This window comes from Gorilla gorilla, chromosome X, assembly GCF_029281585.2.
Source record: "Gorilla gorilla gorilla isolate KB3781 chromosome X, NHGRI_mGorGor1-v2.1_pri, whole genome shotgun sequence".
Taxonomy (NCBI): Eukaryota; Metazoa; Chordata; class Mammalia; order Primates; family Hominidae; genus Gorilla; species Gorilla gorilla.
In genome coordinates this window covers 166,021,723-166,038,917 of record NC_073247.2, presented here as the reverse complement: position 1 = coordinate 166,038,917, position 17,195 = coordinate 166,021,723, and the positions used below count along the sequence as shown (strand labels likewise).

The 17,195-nt window shown below is 55.6% G+C and overlaps 2 protein-coding genes across 10 annotated transcripts; one reads left to right on the top strand and one right to left on the bottom strand.

Moving 5' to 3' along the window:
- Positions 1–400: 400 nt before the first annotated feature.
- Positions 401–6,772, bottom strand: TAFAZZIN (tafazzin, phospholipid-lysophospholipid transacylase). Of its 8 annotated transcripts, none has more exons than XR_002004159.4 (13): positions 6,343–6,772; positions 6,081–6,209; positions 5,044–5,089; positions 4,729–4,814; positions 4,106–4,195; positions 2,498–2,578; positions 2,375–2,416; positions 2,028–2,090; positions 1,858–1,910; positions 1,379–1,456; positions 991–1,224; positions 825–870; positions 401–645 (listed from the first exon to the last, which is right to left on the bottom strand). XR_002004159.4 is itself a non-coding variant. In XM_019018895.4 (11 exons), the coding sequence occupies exons 1-11, from the start codon at positions 6,449–6,451 to the stop codon at positions 1,123–1,125; spliced, it is 879 nt and encodes a 292-aa protein (XP_018874440.1). In that variant the 5' UTR covers positions 6,452–6,772; the 3' UTR covers positions 401–1,122. The 8 variants fall into 8 exon arrangements, 3 of the variants coding, with proteins under 3 accessions (XP_018874440.1, XP_063559084.1, XP_004065193.2); XR_008675397.2 differs by having other exon boundaries at positions 401–632; XR_002004157.4 differs by having other exon boundaries at positions 825–1,224.
- Positions 6,773–7,805: 1,033 nt separating this feature from the next.
- Positions 7,806–16,605, top strand: DNASE1L1 (deoxyribonuclease 1 like 1). 2 transcript variants are annotated; one of them, XM_055375901.2, is made up of 9 exons: positions 7,806–8,892; positions 9,176–9,260; positions 12,689–12,910; positions 13,261–13,349; positions 13,430–13,516; positions 14,724–14,824; positions 14,965–15,077; positions 15,156–15,404; positions 15,505–16,605. In XM_055375901.2, exons 3-9 carry the CDS (start codon positions 12,776–12,778, stop codon positions 15,637–15,639), a joined length of 909 nt encoding a protein of 302 aa, XP_055231876.1. In that variant the 5' UTR covers positions 7,806–8,892; positions 9,176–9,260; positions 12,689–12,775; the 3' UTR covers positions 15,640–16,605. The 2 variants fall into 2 exon arrangements, with proteins under 2 accessions (XP_055231876.1, XP_018874434.1); XM_019018889.4 differs by lacking the exon at positions 7,806–8,892 and having other exon boundaries at positions 9,020–9,260.
- The last annotated feature ends 590 nt before the right edge of the window (positions 16,606–17,195 follow it).

Below are 17,195 nucleotides of genomic sequence, written 5' to 3'. Positions count from 1 at the left end.
ATCCTACCTCCTGATCACAGCGTGCACTGCTCATGGCTGGCTACTTGCCGGGCTCTTCAGAGCTCCTCTCCCACCTATGATGCAGCCCAGGTAGGATCCAATTGATTCTCCACACTTGGGGCTCTCTGAAGTGTGGCCCCAATCTACCTGGCTAGCTTTGGGTTTTGAAGCAAGTTCATTAGCCTCACTCCACCTCCTTGGCAAAATGAGGAGATTAATCCCTATTTCTGCAATGTTGTTACAGGGATTACAGACAATAACTGAAGCCTTAAGTGACTGGTGCAGAAGAGATTGATGCCCATCTGCTCAAGTGTGCTCCATGTCCCCAGGGCACTAAGGGTTCAGCCTTTCTGTCCAGCAGTCACTTCCCATTTTCACCCCTACAGAGAGGCTAGAGCCATTTTACAACAAGCCAACACATATGCTTTATGGTTCTGTTTCAAAAACACGAAAACCCAGGCCCTAGGATTCAAGTGATGTTGAGAGGCAGAAAGGATGGAGAAGTTGTTGGCCCCAGCATGGGGGCAAGCAGCCAGACCTCAGGCCCTCACTCTAGGCTCCACGTGGCTGGGCTTGACTTCTGGCCAAGGGCTGCTCTTCCCGCCTGCGGCCCACCTGAGGCCAGACCTTGCCTGAGGAAAGGGCCTGTGGTGGGGGGGAAGCTCAGGCAGAAGGAAGACGTGGCCAACGGCCATCCCTGAGGAGGTAGTGAGCAGCTCCTGGTTCGGCAAGGGCGGTGGGTAGGAGCCAGGCCGAGAAGTCTTAGGGTCCCCTCTCCACAGCTCTGGTGAGCCCCCCGCTCCCCTAGCCAACTGGTTGCTCACCTGCCTTCTACGCTCCCTCCTGAAGCCAGCCCCTGGGAGAGAACATCTGAAGGCAAGAAGGAAAGAGAGCCCTGCCTAAGCTTCTTCCTCCCTGCTTGGCCAAGTGGGAGAAGCAGCTGAGGTCCTTTGTGTAACTGAGGAAGCACGGAGGAGCTGGAATGCCTACCAGCTCGGAGAGGGCACTTGAGAGGGTCTATGAACAAATGTGTCTAAAAGCCACGTTTGAGCTAAAAGCATCAGTCCATCCCTCAGCCCCAGCTCTGTGCAGGCCAAGAATCCAGAAGGCAGCAAGCAAGGCCTATCTCCCAGGCTGGAGGTGGTTGTGGAGCTGCTCTGCCTGAGTCTTCAGACGCTGGAATTCCTCTTGAATGAAGTCCGTCAGGGCTTTCCGCATCTCCACCTGAGGGAAAGGACCAGGGATGGCCTGCACCCCTCGGGAAGCTTGGCCAAGGTGCCCTGGGAGGGTGACGGGACGGAGAGGGTGGAGGCACCCTGCTGGCAGCCAGCAGCAGGGGGTCCGGGGACAGCTACGGGGGACCCAGGAGGAAACTCACAGCCGACTTGTTCTCCGCCCGGAGCCGCTCGAGTACAGGCAGGGCACTGAAGGGCTTCCCGATCAGCACGGTGATTTTCTGTGGGGTGGCCGCCAAGAGTGATGAGGAGCAGGAGGAGTGCCCACAGCCCCAGCCCAAGCAACCCAGGAGCCAGAAGCTAAGCCCCGGCCCTGCTGTGCCACACACTCCCCAGGGGCCACTTTTCCTCTAAAACAAGGTCCTGGTCCTGGGTCCTGTGCTGTAGATGACCTGTCCTGTCCTGACCCCACAGCCCACCTCTGCCCCAGCCTGACTTCCTCTGCTCTCATTTTAATGTCTCGGTGCCAGGAAGTCCCTGTCTATGTTCCACTCTGTCCCCTGCTGTAGCCTCACGCTCAGCTCCTCCTGCAGCTGGCCTCCATAGTGCTGAGTGGGAGACACGGGGCAGACAGCAGACAGGCAGACAAACAGACAGCCGAAGGTCAGCAGTCCCCACCCACCTGTCCAAAGCGGGGGAAGTAGGGCGGACTGTTAGGAAGGACGTCATTCATTCCTGCAGCACAGTGGACAGAAGGCCAGACGTGGGGTGGAGCAGGGCAGCCTGGGACCAGAGGGAGTCCCAGGCCCCCCACCCCAGATGCCATCTCTCTGTCCCCATCCCCAGGCTCACCGACATGCCACAGGGGCAGGATGATGGGGTTGAGATGACACTCAGCAATCAGGCGCCCGATTCCTGCCCAGTGGGGAGGTAGAAATGTTAGCATAAGCTGGGCCCTGAGCCAAGCTTCTGTGCCAGCCTCTGGCCACTGCCACCCCCGATATCCTCCAGTTCAATTCAGCTCCCTTGGGCAAGCCCCTGCAAGAGGCAGGCCTAGTCTCAGCACCTGTCCCCTTCCTGGCGCTACAACACGCCCATCTACCCCCATACAACCCAGCCCAAGGGGGCGGGAGTCAGGGGCCCACAGGGCCATCTCTGGGCCGGGAGGATGGCTGTGGCCAGAGACCAGCAGCCCTTACCCCACTTGAAACGCAGGAATTCGGAACTCATGTTCACTTTCCCTGGTGAGAGAGCACAGAGGCGAGGCTTGGGAGCCCATCCCGCTCATACTGGGGGGGCTCGACCCAGTCAGCCCTGCTGACCTTCTGGGAAGATATGCACCCAGTCCCCATGGTTGAGCTTCTCCAAAATGAAGTCCATCCCCTTCTGGTAGACGCCATCTCCTGCAAGGAAAAGGCCTCTCCCCATCAGTAACCATTCTCGGGGGCGTGGGGTGACAGGTTAGCTTACCCTCAACACTCTCCAAACCTCAATGAAACAGGCCCTTCTCCCTGGGGCCCATGTGCTGGGGACTATCCCCCTCAGTCCCTGCTTGCTGGGAAAGCCCCAGCAGATTAGGGACTTCCCAACCCCCACTGCGCCATCCACAGACGCCCTCCAATGACCGTCTCCAGGGCCTGCATGGCACTTGGGCACGCTGTGGGGCTTCCTTCCTAATATCTTCTAAACCCCTATGTGCCAGGCAGCATCAGCTCAAGTCATCTCCTACCAAGATTCTGACCTGGCAATTCCTCCATCTACCTCCATCTTCAGTGGCTCACCAGCTGGGCCGCTTCAGCCACATACTCCTGCACGCTCTCAAAAATCCCCAGGTCAGCGCACCACCTGCCCTCCCTCCCCAGCCAGGCCCTGGCTGCCAGCCGACCGCTCTCGGAGCCTCATGCGTTCCTTTCTCTTTGAAGGTGCCACTCCTGGGCTGATCCTACCATGTGCCAGCTGCTAGAAAAACCAAGTGCATTTGTGATTTCCAACCTCGCTTAGGCCCCAGATTCTGGGCAACAACCCTTTGCTGGGGTCTCAGCCGCTTGTCACAGCCACTCCCCACAGGGCACCTGCCCGAGGCCTCAGCCTCCACCATTCCTCCCTCCTGCTGACCCCTTCTTCTCAGGGCACCCCGGGAAACTAGACCCTCCCTTATAGGGAGGTCTCTTGGGAAAGGGAGAACATTCATTTGAATCAAGAGCTTGGGAAAAACTCAAACTTGCTAGACTGAAAAACAGTGGAGTCAAACTGCTCCTGGTCTAGCAACTTTGCACATTGGAGATAACCCTGAGACCATGGCACTGGACCCAAGAGAAGGAAATGCAAACCTCCTTCCTTCTGAAGCCAATGTTGGCTGCTGCATGCTGGCTGGAAGCCTGGGGACACTTGGAGACAGTAAGTACACAGTAAGGATCTCATCAACCTTGGTGATAGAATCTCGCTCTGTCACCCAGGCTGGAGTGCAGTGGCGCGAACTCGGCTCACTGCAAGCTCCACCTCTTGGGTTCACGCCATTCTCCTGCCTCAGCCTCCCGAGTAGCTGGGACTACAGGCGCCCACCACCACGCCCAGCTAATTTTTTGTATTTTTAGTAGAGACGGGGTTTCACTGTGTTAGCCAGGATGGTCTCGATCTCCTGACCTCGTGATCCGATGGCCTCAGCCTCCCAAAGTGCTGGGATTACAGGCGTGAGCCACCGCACCCAGCCAGAATCCAAAATTCTTAATAGGATTATTCTAGAACCTTCATATTCTACATACAACTCATATTTTCTACCTTTCTTTTGTTTAAAATATTTTTATTTTTAAAGAGACAGGGTCTTACTATGTTGCCCAGGCTGGTCTCAAACTCCTGGGCTTGAGTGATTCTCTCACCTTGACCTCACAAAGTGCTGGGATGACAAGTGTGAACCGCTATGCCTGGCCTACCTTTCTCTCTTCTTTTTCCAGCACCTGGCATGTGCCTGCCTGTGTCTGGAACACCTTTCCCCTCATTCTCTGCTTGGAAAAATTCTGCTCCTGCAGAGGAAGGAGCAATCTGGATTCAAATCCTGGCTTTGCCACCTCCTACCCCATGACCTTGGGCCAGCAGCTTAATCTCTGTGATCCTCCTTGTCTGGAGAATAGGGATCAAAATGGCCCCTATCCCCTGGGGTTCTCCCCCCACAAGCCTGTTTGTTCTCCTAGAAGCAAAACCCTCTGGCCTGCAGGTACATGCTACTGCCACCATGGACCAATGACAATGCACTGTTCTCAATGGGTCTCTTAGTGACATCCCTGAGAGAAGGGGGTATGGATAATGCCTCCTTGAATTCTAATGCCAAGGCTCCAGGTCCACACGATCCCTGGGCAGTTGCAGAGAGTTGAGGACTCTCCAAGGAGCCATCCCTCCTCCCGCAGCCTCTTTCCCCTCTGCTGGCATGTGATGGAGCTGGGCCTCATGTTGGCTCCTGGGCTGCCTACCCCCATAGGTCCCTCCAAAACAGAGACACTGGCCACCAGCTTTCCTGCCCCAGAAGTGCCTCCCTGCACTCGCTGGAGGAGCAGCTCACCTCGGCACACAGGCACACACTTGCCCAAGCTGAAGAAGTGGGAGTGTAGCTCCTTGGTGAAGCAGATGTCTGCAGCTGCAGGGGTCCTAAGCAGGGACAGATGCAATTAGTCCTGCCCCCTGCACCCCGCTCCACCACCCTGCCCCCAGCATCAGCATGCAGAAGGGAGGCACAGGGGAGGGCCTGCGGGGCCCCACCCCATGCCCTGCCTGGACTGCTGGACGCCACCTCCTGGGCAGAGCAGGAGGAGGGCAAATCTGGGCAGAGGCAGGTGGGGCCGGCCCGGCCCACTTCGAGGGGCCCATTCCTCCTCACCAACGCATCAACTTCAGGTTCCAGATGTGGCGGAGTTTCAGGATCCCTAGAGGACAGGAAAGGCTTCATGCCCCAACTTCCCATATCCCCAGGGAGTGCCCTTCCTTCACCCCATTTCAGGGAATGAGGGACAGCAGCACTACCATTTCCCTACAGCCCAAAGTGGCATCTTTCAGACCCTTAGGCCAGATCATTCAGTTCTCCCTGGCTCTTCCCTCTCCCCCACCCTCCACATCTTACTAATCACTGCACCTGGGCTGCCTACCTCGCCAACATACTTGGACAATGCCCATTCTTCTATACTTCTCCCTGTACTGTCACTGCAACCAGCCCAGTCTAGGCTAGTGGATGGCTCCAAGTCCTCCTTCCTGGCCTCCCAGGATCCACCTGTGACATCTATAGGCCTTTCTCCACCCAGCAGCCAGGGTGAGCTCTGAAGGGCTCCAGTGTGGCTAGGTGGCTCCCCATGAACTCTAGGACAGTCTAACCCCTCTGTTCAGGAGTGGAAGCCCCGGGCACCCCTCCACCCAGCCATCTGGTTACCAGAGCCAAGCAACTTCCTGTGAAGTCAGCAGAGCAGCATCCTCTAGGTGTGGCAACCAGGCTCCCAAATAGGGCTGAAGGGTACACTCCCAGCCAGGGGCAAATCTGAAGCCAGGACACTGGGCTTCCAGTCCCTGGCCCAGAACTTCCTCACAGGATATCCTATGTCCAACCCCCAAATTTTTCCCAAGACTGTGGGGCCCTGGATGGTTTAGAGAACAGAGGGTTCTGGAGGCCTGACGTTAAAGGAGCTGTAAGATATGCCCTGTAGCCGTTCCTTGGTCCTGCTCCATCCGAGGCCCTCTCCAAATCATGCTCCCTCAGGGATGCTGCAGGAGCCACAAATCAAAGTCTCAGCCCTGGGGCAGAACAGCCGGAAACCGGAGTGCCAGGGCTCCATGAAAAGGCAGCGAGAAGGGGTTTGTTCTGACGAGGCTGGGCCCGTCCCGAATCCTCGCCTTTCCTCCCCCTGCCCAGCACACTGGCCCGGGTACCCCAGAGATGAGGGTCGTCCATGCAGGACTGGTGATTGGACACGGTGATGAGGGGCGTGGCCGGGCCTCGGTTCTCGATGAGCTCGTACAGCACCTCCTTGTTGTGCACGGTCAGGTGGTTCATGTACTCTGGCGGGGAAGAAGAGGTCAGGCGCTCCGGGCTCGCCCGCTAGGTCGGGGCCGCGGCGTCCCCCACCCTAAGTCCCACCTCCGGCCGGGCATGGGTACCCGGGCGGGCCTGCCTCGGCCTGGGCCCACTCACTAGTCCAGAAGCAGCTGTAGGTGCCCACCAAGCCCATGACGACGCTGCTGGCCAGGGTCCAGGTGAGCGGCGGCACCGCGGGGAACGGCCACTTCACGTGCAGAGGCATCCCCACCCGGCCCGCGGCCGGCGCTCCCAGCGCCCCGGGCCGGCCTGTGGGGCGCCTCTAGGTCTGCGACCTCGACCGCTCGAGACACCGGCCCCTGACTGCCCTGCGCACGGACGGACAGGGGGCGCGGCGCAACAGGGGACTGGACCGAGGTCCCTTCGCAGGTCAGGCCGGAGCAGCGCCCGGCCCCGCTCTCTCGTCACTGGGGAGCGGTCGCCGGGGTCACAGGCCGTGGGCGCGCTGCGGAACGGGAGGAAACGGGAAGGCGGGCGCTGGCACCCCGGCCCGGCGCAACCGCCGGAAAGCGAACCTGCGCTGGTGCCCGGCCCGACCGACTGTCGCAAAGCGCGCCCGGGCCGCTTGACGGCAGCGAGGCCAGCCCCGGGGCGGCGGGAAGTGGCCGTCACCCCGTGGGGCTCCCGCTTCCTGGCAGCCACCTGCGCTCGCCTTTTGTCTCTCTAGTGTTTCTGTTTTTTGTTTGACACAGGGTCCAGCCAGACCCAGGCTGGAGTGCAGTGATGTGATCATGGCTCACTGCAGCCTCGATCTCCCAGACTCAAGCGATTCTCCTGCCTCAGCCTCCCGAGTAGCTGGGACCACAGGCGCCCGCCATCACACACTGATCCACCCGCCTCGGCCTCCCAAAGTGTTGGGATTACAGCCGTGAGCCACCCCGCCCAGCCACATATACAATTTTACATAGTTACAGTACTACATGATACTATGTGTATGTAGCAATGTATAATCTACTGTATGGCAAAATATACAATATATACAGCAATATATACAAACATATTGTGTATTATATGTAATACAAGAAACAGTATTTTATACCATCTGATACAGTCACAATGTCAGCTACTACCTCTAGTTCTGAAACATATTCATGACCCGGAAAGAAAGCCCCCTATGCATTAAGCAGCCAGTTTTTTATTTTTATTTGATATTTATTTATTTATTATTATTTTTTTAGGAGTCTCGCTCTGTCGCCAGGCTGGAGTGCAGTGGCACAATCTCGGCTCACTGCAACCTCCGCCTCCCGGGTTCAAGCTATTCTCCTGCCTCAGCCTCCTGAGTAGCTGGGACCACAGGCGCAGGTCGCCACGCCCAGCTAATTTTTTTTTTTTTTTTTTTTTTGTATTTTAGTAGAGATGGGGTTTCACCATGTTGCCCAGGTTGGTCTTGAACTCCTGAGCTCAGGCAGTCCACCCACCTCAGCCTCCCAAAGTGCTAGGATTACAGGCATGGGCCACCGCACCCGGCAGTTTTTTATTTTTATTTTTATTTATTTTTATTTTTGAGACAGAGTCTTGCTCTGTTGCCCAGGCTGGAGTGCAGTGACGAGATCTCAGCTCATTGCAACCTCTGCCTCCCAGGTTCAAGCGATTCTTCTGTCTCAGCCTCCTGAGTAGCTGGGATTACAGGCGCAAGCCACCACACCTGGCTAATTTTTGTATTTTTAGTAGAGGCTGGGTTTCTTCATGTTGGTCAGGCTGGTCTCGAACTCCCGGCCTCAGGTGATCCACCCGCCTCTCCTCCCAAAGTGTGAGTCATCCTACCTGGCCTGTTTTTTATTTTTAAACCATAATTTATTGATTTTTTTTTTGAGATGGAGTCTCGCACTGTCGCCCGGGCTGGAGTGCGAGTGCAGTGGTGTGATCTCGGCTCACTGCAAGCTCCGCCTTCCAGGTTCAAGCAATTCTCCTGCCTCAGCCTCCTGAGTAGCTGGGATTACAGGCGCCCACCACCACGCCCAGCTAATTTTTTGTATTTTTAGTAGAAACGGGTTTCATTATGTTGGCCAGGCTGGTCTTGAACGCGGTCTTGAACACCTGACCTCATATCCACCCGCCTCAGCCTCCCAAAGTGCTGGGATTACAGGCATGAGCCACCACGCCCAGCCCATAATTTATTGATTTTTTAAAATTTGTCCAGCCTTCTATCACCACGTCGAATCCATTAGCTACAGCCATCCCATGAGAAGCTGAGTGGATTCAGCCCCACCTCCTGCTCACAGACGCTGTCCGAGCACCTCAGTTGTCCCAACAGCGTCACTGCAGGACCCCCAGGACGTTGGACTGCCAGCTCCCTGGGTCTCCTCCTCTCTGGGGCAGATCCTCAGTCCTCCCTTGACTTCACGACTGTGGCCAGATCATGTGTGGACTGTCCCTCTCTTTGGGCCTCCAGAGCGCTTGCATCAAACACCCCTAACTCAGAAGTGTGCAGCCACACTGGGACTCAGAACCCAAGAACAGGGACAGAAGACTCACGCCCTTGGGGTGCCCGGTCTCGTGGCATCAGGCATGACTTCCAGCTCCTGAGCCTTCCCCAGCAACTGCTGACTGGGGACCCAGACCGGGAGCTGAGCGACGGGCCTGGTGAGCGAAGCTCGGGGTCTCACTCAGGCACCAGCTCCTCCTTGCCCCAGGCCCTTGGCACAGGTAACTGCTCATTAAGGGACTGCTGCTGCTCAGCCGCGGAGACAGCTGGCCTGCCAGTCTTGAGTGACTCACAGGTCTGTCATGTCCCGCTGGCCCGGGAAGGCGGGGTCTGGGTGGGAAGGTGGGCGGGTAGGTCAGCAGTTCCCAGGCCCAGTGCTCGTTGTCCTCCTTGTTGGCGGCGGGGCGGAGACGGGGCGGGCCTGCCTGTTGGCAGCCCAGCCAGGCCCTTCCTGGCCGGGTGGCTCAGGAACACAGCCTCTTCCTCTTTTTTTTCCCCTCCTAGCCCTATTCAGGCAGGAGCTGCTCTTCTGGGGTATCGCGATCCACTTAAGGATGAGGCAGACTTGGTGACAAGCTGGTCTGAGCAGGTATGGGAGCCCCCTGGGGAGACGGAAGAAGGGAGGAAGTTGCCTTCTGCCTGGGGAGGGTTTGGGAGGGAGAGGGAAGCCTAGGGCTCCCACCAAGGCTGATATTGACAGCCAGGGTTTGGGGCTGAAGCCAGGAACCGTCGCTCTCTCTGGTTCTTACTGGTAGCCCTCGTGGGGGTCCCTGACGCCAGAGCCTCCAAGGCTGCCTGTGCCAGCCCAGGGCTGCCCACATGCCCATGTATATCCCAGAATAGGCACCAGGGTAGGGAACCCAAACTAGCATGAGTGACAGAGCAGGTGGTCAGGGAGAAACAGACATCAAACCCAGCGAGGAGAGAGACACCGCAACAGAGAGACAGAGAAGGGAAACCAGAGACGAGAGGGAAAGTGAGACAGAGACAGGCAGAGCCTCAGAGAGGCAGGAAGTGAGCCCGAAGGGAAGGTGACAGGTTGATAGAGAAAAGCAGGCAGACAGAGCAGAGGAACTCATGCCTCAGGATGCAAAAGCCACATGGACAGGGTGTGGACCAAGGAGCTGAGCCCTGCAAGGTCAGGTGAGTGTGAGACAAAGATAAACTGAGAGAGGGGGGCTCCAGCTGGTGAGATGAACAAGAAGGGCTCCCTAGTGGTGGCAGGGGCATGGGAAAGAGTCCCCATCACAGGTTGCAATGGGGATGATTTGGCCATATCTGAGACCTTTTAAAATGCACACACCCTTCACTGCCGGGAGTTTATCTTAAAGAGAACATCTCACAAGTGGGGAGACAGAGATGAACGAAGATGTTCCTGTAGTTGCTAATGGAGGCGAAAAGCACTGGGGTCTTGGAACAACATGGTGAAACCCCATCTCTCCAAACAAATTTAAAAAATTAGCTTGGTAGCCGGGCACGGTGGCTCACACCTGTAATTCCAGCACTTTGGGAGGCTGAGGTGGGAGGATTACTTGAGGTCAGGAGTTTGAGACCAGCCTGGCCAACATGGTGAAACCCTGTCTCTACTAAAAGTACAAAAATTAGCCGGGTGTGGTGGCACGCGCCTGTAATCCCAGCTACTCGGGAGGCTGAGGCAGGAGAATCTCTTGAGCCTGGGAGACGGAGGCTGCAGTGAACTGAGATCGAGCCACTGCACTCCAGCCTGGGAGACAGAGTGAGACTCCATCTCAAAAAAAGAAAAAAAAATTAGCTTGGTGTGGCAGCATGCACCTGTAGTCCCAGCTACTCGGAAGGCTGAGGTGAGAGCATCACTTGAGCCTGGAAGGTGGAGATTGCAGTGAGCTGAGATCACATTACTGCCCTCCAGCCTGAGCAACAGAATGAGACTATCAAAAAAAAAAAAAAAAAAAAAAAGGGGGGGGGCCGGGCGCGGTGGCTCACGCCTGTAGCCCCAACTACTCAGGAGGCTGAGGCAGGAGAATCACTTGAACCCGGAAGGCAGAGGTTGCAGTGAGCCAAGATCACGCCACTGCACTCCAGCCTGGTGACAGAGCAAGACTCCATCTCAAAAAAAAAAAAAAAAAAAAAAGGTAGACTAGGCCAGGCGCAGTGGGTCAGGCCTATAATATCCCAGCACTGGCTGGGCGCAGTGGCTCACACCTGTAATCCCAGCACTTTGGGAGGCCAAGGCCGGCTGATCACCTGAAGTCAGGAGTTCGAGACCATCCTGGCCAAGATGGTGAAACCCTGTCTCTACTAAAAAATATAAAAATTAGCTGGGCGTGGTGGCGGGTGCCTGTAATCCCAGCTACTCGGGAGGCTGAGGCAGGGAGTTGCTTGAACCCAGGAGGCTGAGGTTGCAGTAAGCCGAGATCACGCCACTGCTCTCCAGTCCGGGCGACAGAGTGAGACTCTGTCTCAAAAAAAAAAAAAAAAATCCCAGCACTTTGGGAGGCTGAGGTAGGAAGATCACTTGAGTCCAGGAGTTTGAGACCAGCCTGGGAAACATAGAATTCAGGAGGCTACAGTGAGCTGTGATGGCACCATTGCACTCCAGTCTGGGCGACAGAGCAAGACTTTGTCCCAAATAAATAAACAATAAAAGAATAAGCTTGACCGCTTGTGCACTGTTGGCGAGAACGTAAAATGGTGCAGTCACCATGGAGACCAATATGACAGTTCCTCAGAAAATTAAAAATAGAACTACCATATGATCCAGCAATTCCACTTCTGGGTATATACCGAAAAGAACTGAAAGCAGGGGCTGGGCGCTGTGGCTCACGCCTGTAATCCCAGCACTTTGAGATGCCGAGGTGGGCAGATCACGAGGTCAAGAGATTCATGAGGCTGGGGCACCAGGGCTCATTCCTGCAATCCCAGCACTTTAGGAGGCTGAGGCAGGAGAATTGCTTGAGCCCAGGAGTTCAAGACCAGCCTGGGAAACATAGTGAGACCTTGTCTCTATTTAAAAAAAAAAAAGGACACGGTGGCTCACGCCTGTAATCCCAGCACTTTGGGAGGCCAAGGTGGGCACCTCACCTGAGGTCAGGAGTTCGAGACCAGCCTGACCAACATGAAGAAACCCCGTCTCTACTAAAAATACAAAATTAGCTGGGCGTGGTGGAGCGTGCCTGTAGTCCCAGCTATTTGGGAGGCTGAGGCAGGAGAATCGCTTGAACCTGGGAGGCAGAGGTTGCAGTAAGCTGAGATCGCACCATTGCATTCCAGCCTGGGCAGCAAGAGCGAAACTCCGTCTCAAAAAAAAAAAAAAAAACACCAGATGGATGGATGAATGAATGAATGAACAAAATGTGGTCTACCCAGATGCCTAGACAATGGAATATGATTCAGTCATGAAAAGGAAAGAAATTCTACAGCCGGGTGCGGTGGCTCACGCCTGTAATCCCAGCATTTTGGGAGGCCGAGGTGGGCAGATCACGAGGTCAGGAGATGGAGACCATTCTGGCTAACATGGTGAAACCCCGTCTCTACTAAAAATACAAAAAAATTAGCCGGGCACGGTGGCGGGCGCCTGTAGTCCCAGCTACTCGGGAGGCTGAGGCAGGAGAATGGCGTGAACCCAGGAGGTGGAGCTTGCAGTGAGCCGCGTTTGCGCCACTGCACTCCAGCCTGGGCGACAGAGTGAGACTCCGTCTCAAAAAGAAAAAAAAAAAAAATTCTGACATATGCTCCAACATGAATGACCCTTGAGGACATTTTGCTCAGTGAAATGAGCCAGTCACAAAAAGACAAATACTGTAGGATTTCACTTTTTTTTTGAGACGGAGTCTTATTGTCGCCCAGGCTGGAGTGCAGTGGTGCGATCTTGGCTTGATCTTCACAGAGCAAGACTCTGTCTCAAAAACAATTTTTTTTTTTGGAGACAGAGTCTCACTCTGTCACCCAGGCTGGAGTGCAGTGGTATGATCTCAGGAGGTCACTGGGAGGCTGGTACTGGGCAGCAGCTAGTGCCACTTTCTCTGTTCCATATTTCAGCGCTTCCAGAGCCAGAACTGAGCCCAGTGAGAGCGCACCCTGGGGCAGCCTGGATTCCTGGGGTGTCCCCGGCAGCCACACACAGCCATGCACTACCCAACTGCACTCCTCTTCCTCATCCTGGCCAATGGGGCCCAGGCCTTTCGCATCTGTGCCTTCAATGCCCAGCGGCTGACGCTGGCCAAGGTGGCCAGGGAGCAGGTGATGGACACCTTAGTTCGGGTAAGTTCATCACTTCAGGGAAGCCGTGCCCCTAACCACCATGACCCAAAGCCCCCAGCCCTGCCTGACCAGGGGTATGTTCTAGAGAAGAGGGGACAAGAAGAGGTGTGGCACGGAGATGCAGCGCAGGCGCTTGCCTGCTGCTGGCCTCAGTCTCCTCCTCTGTGAAACAGGTGACATGTGGGTGGGATGAGTCTTTTCCTGGGGCATTTCCAGTCCCACTGCTTTCTGTGGGCTGCAGCCAGTGAGCCTTAACACTCTTGGCCACAACAGTGCCAGTTCCCTGGGCCCACTGCCTCCCCTCAGGGCAGTTGGCACTGAGTCAGGCTGGCCTTCCTGGTGTCCCACAGATACTGGCTCGCTGTGACATCATGGTGCTGCAGGAGGTGGTGGACTCTTCTGGCAGCGCCATCCCCCTCCTGCTTCGAGAACTCAATCGGTGAGGAAGGTTCTGTAGGTCTAATCAGGGGCACACCCAGAGGCTTGAGGCCCTGACCCCGCCTCCCCTTTTCTTGGCAGATTTGATGGCTCCGGGCCCTACAGCACCCTGAGCAGCCCCCAGCTGGGGCGCAGCACCTACATGGAGACGTATGTGTACTTCTATCGGTGAGCACGGAGCTGGCAGCGCAGCAGGGTGGGGGGCGGTCCTTGGCCCTAATGTGAGGTAGGCTCATTAGTCCCCGGGCCCACAGGCCCCCCATCCTGGGACAGCCTCACCTGCTTTGCATGCTTTCTCTTCTCAACACCTTTTATTCTGGGCTCTTCCCATCCTCGACCCCCGCCAGAGTGTCCATAGAGCAGGAGGCCTTCCTTCTATAAGCACAAATGTGGGGTCCCTCCTCCTCTCTCCTGTGGGAGCTGCTGGGGCTCAAGGTGTGGCTGGCCCCCTCTATGAAAGTGGCCAGCAAGGGCTGCAGCTCCTGGGAAGAGGCTCCGTGGGGACCACTTATGGGCCTTGCGTAGACCCGATCTTCTAAGTCCCTGGGAGGACAGGCTGGCAGGGAGCCCTTTGGAGTCAGGATCCAGAGGGCAAGGGAGGCTGCAGGGAAGGAGAACTGATTCTCTATATAAATAAAATGATATGACATCTGGTATGTGCTCCAAAATTACTGGGTAGGCAGGGTACAGTGGCTCATGCCTGTAATCCCAACGCTTTGGGAGGCTGAAGCAGCAGGATCACTTGAACCCAAGAGTTCAAGGCTGCAGTGAGCTATGATTGTGCCAGTGCACTGCAGCCTGAGCAACAGAGTGAGACCATGTCTCAAAAAAAAAAAAAAAAAAAAAAAAAGAATGACATCAAAGTGTCCAAATGTCAAAATGTACTATACCCAGTCCGTGGAATATTATTCAGCCAGAAAGAGGAATGAAGCACAGACGTGCCACAGCATATGGACGAATGCAGAAAACATCGATGAGCTGATTTCATTCATATGAAATATCCAGAATAGGCAAATGTACAAGATAGAGAACAGATTAATGGTTGCAGGGGCTGGGGGGAGGGGAGAATGGAGAGTAACTGGTAATGGATGTTATGTTTTTATTAGGGGTAATGGATACCAATGTTTTAAAATTGATTTTAGCAATAGTTGCACAGCCTTATGAATGTACAAAAAAACCGTGTTGTGTACTTGAAGCAGGTGAATTTTATGGCATATGAATTATGTCTGATTTTTTAAAGTTCTAGAGACAGGTTGGGAGGGCTGTGCCCACATTGCCGCTGTTAGTGGAGGGCCCCTCCCTGAGCGCCGTTTGGCACTTGCAAGCCAAAATCAAAGACGTGGGGCCACTGCTGCCCATCCCTTTGTCCTCCCAGGTCACACAAAACACAGGTCCTGAGTTCCTACGTGTACAACGACGAGGATGACGTCTTTGCCCGGGAGCCATTTGTGGCCCAGTTCTCTTTGCCCAGCAATGGTAGGAAGGGAAGGGTGGGCTTGGTATGTGGGAGCAGAAGGGGAGTTCTGGCTGGCTCCACTGGGGGCTTCATCACCCAGAGGGGCTAGGGGGAGAAGGTCCAGGAGTGGATGGCAGCCCTTGGTCCCTGGGCCTTGCAGTCCTTCCCAGCCTGGTGTTGGTCCCGCTGCACACCACTCCTAAGGCCGTAGAGAAGGAGCTGAACGCCCTCTACGATGTGTTTCTGGAGGTCTCCCAGCACTGGCAGAGCAAGGTAGGCCTGGGCAGTTTGTACAGGAGGAACAAGGATAGGGCGGCCCAGCGGCCAGCCTGATGGCTGCTGTGTCTCTAGGACGTGATCCTGCTCGGGGACTTCAATGCTGACTGCGCTTCACTGACCAAAAAGCGCCTGGACAAGCTGGAGCTGCGGACTGAGCCAGGCTTCCACTGGGTGATTGCCGACGGGGAGGACACCACAGTGCGGGCCAGCACCCACTGCACCTATGACCGCATCGTGCTGCACGGGGAGCGCTGCCGGAGTCTGCTGCACACTGCGGCTGCCTTTGACTTCCCCACGAGCTTCCAGCTCACCGAGGAGGAGGTGAAGGGATGGGGCTGGCACGAGGAGGGAGGGCAGCAGCAGGGTCACAGGGAAGCCCCTCGGCCCCGGGCACTGACACTGCCCCACCACCCATTCCCAGGCCCTCAACATCAGTGACCACTACCCCGTGGAGGTGGAGCTGAAGCTGAGCCAGGCGCACAGCGTCCAGCCTCTCAGCCTCACTGTTCTGTTGCTGCTATCACTCCTGTCCCCTCAGCTGTGCCCTGCCGCCTGAGCGTCCCCCTACCCCCCGCAGGGCCTGCTGCCTTTTGGGACTTAAACCCCAGCCTCCCCTGTCCATCCAGCCCTGGGGCTGGGGGGGCTTCAACTACAGTTGCCCTGTGACTGTAGTCCACCCCCGCCTGCCTTTTGTTTGATTTGGCTCTTGTTCTTTGGTTGGGCTTGTGCCTAGATTAGGAGAGGAAGCCAGGGGCCCCAAGGCTGCACTCATACCACCTGCCAGGTAGTGTAGTATCAGGAGTGGAGACAAAGTGGGCTCTGGGTTGGGGTAGGGGAAGGGAGGGCTCAGAAAGAGGAATCAAGATGTTGTATGACAAGAAGGAAAGTTACTGAGAACAAAAACCCAGATTGGTGAGATAGGACACTTGTGCAGCAGATACGCCAATGGGCCATGTTTATTGTGGATTGGTAAGAATCACCAGGAAACCATTAAGCCCCAATAGCTACAAGGAGGGTGGTTAATCTGCTACATCAAACTCCTTCCCTGAAACCAGCAAACACCAGGAAACATTTCGGCTCATTGTAATCCGGTGAACAATGCAGTCAGGCCTGTTATAACCGCTGAGCAGCCACACTCGCACCTCCTGGGTGCTGTAGTCTGTGTTGGCACAGGCTTCTGCATGCCTGGTAAAGTCCAGCCAAGGCTGGTCAAGGCAACATCTCCACACAGAAAATCTGCACGTTATGTAACCTAAAAAGCTGTGTGAACCCAGGTGCCCCGGAAAGGGGCTGCAGGACACAGCAAAATGCCAGCAGCGTGCCGGACCCCTCCCTTCCATCCTCCTCTCCAAAGAACAGAGGTCAGGAAAAACACTGGCTGGGACGCTAGAAGGGTCATGTGTTAACTATAATCACATTTATGGTTTGGAACCATCACCCCAAGGTAAAAAAAAAAAAAAATAAAAGGTATTCCCAGGCATGTTTGGCAAAAGAAAATAAAGGTAATTAAAAACCTAAGAAATGGCTGTAAACTGAGATTACAAAAAACCAGAGGCCTTTTGAGAGCCACAGGCTGGGGGCTGGGGCCAACATATCCCAGCTCTGGGACCAAAAGCCTTTGGAGTCCTGTCCCTGGATACAGATGCTCAGGCCACCCACCTAGCACTCCTCTCATTTTTGCTGCTCCCCCAAAAGCCAGCGCTGTTCTACAATAGTTCAGGTCAGACATCTAAGATCCCCAGGCCAAACCATGCCACACACGTGTCTGTTCCGAGGTCTTTTTGTTACAAAGGACCAAAGGTTAGCCTAGACCTTTGGTCAGGTGGTGAGGGCCCTGGGAATGCAGGCTGTAGAAGGGGTGGGGGCATGGGGCCCAGGAGGTTGCTAGAGATAGGAAATGGGGCAAATCGCAGGTGACATCAGCAGTACCTGGATGATTCCCACCAAGGAGGAATGGCCAAACCAGATGGGTGAGAACAAGCCACATGTGATGCACACCTACCCTTGCTAAATAAACGCTGCTGGTCAGCCTCTAGCCCACAAGCCCCTCTTGGTCCGCATGTGTTGTAATAAGCAACACAACTGTAGGCTGACCCCAGCCTGGGATTGCAA

What these genes read in the sequence shown, in the direction of transcription:
- DNASE1L1 (XM_055375901.2), top strand. Translation starts at nt 12,776, where the DNA reads ATGCACTACCCAACTGCACTCCTCTTCCTCATCCTGGCCAATGGGGCC. An exon ending in TGATGGACACCTTAGTTCGG is followed by an intron (nt 12,911 to 13,260) that starts GTAAGTTCATCA and finishes GGTGTCCCACAG; the next exon opens with ATACTGGCTCGCTGTGACAT. An exon ending in GTTCTCTTTGCCCAGCAATG is followed by an intron (nt 14,825 to 14,964) that starts GTAGGAAGGGAA and finishes TGGGCCTTGCAG; the next exon opens with TCCTTCCCAGCCTGGTGTTG.
- TAFAZZIN (XM_019018895.4), bottom strand. Translation starts at nt 6,451, where the DNA reads ATGCCTCTGCACGTGAAGTGGCCGTTCCCCGCGGTGCCGCCGCTCACC. An exon ending in GGTGCATATCTTCCCAGAAG is followed by an intron (nt 2,417 to 2,497) that starts GTCAGCAGGGCT and finishes CTCTCTCACCAG; the next exon opens with GGAAAGTGAACATGAGTTCC. An exon ending in CCTGCCCCTGTGGCATGTCG is followed by an intron (nt 1,911 to 2,027) that starts GTGAGCCTGGGG and finishes ACTGTGCTGCAG; the next exon opens with GAATGAATGACGTCCTTCCT.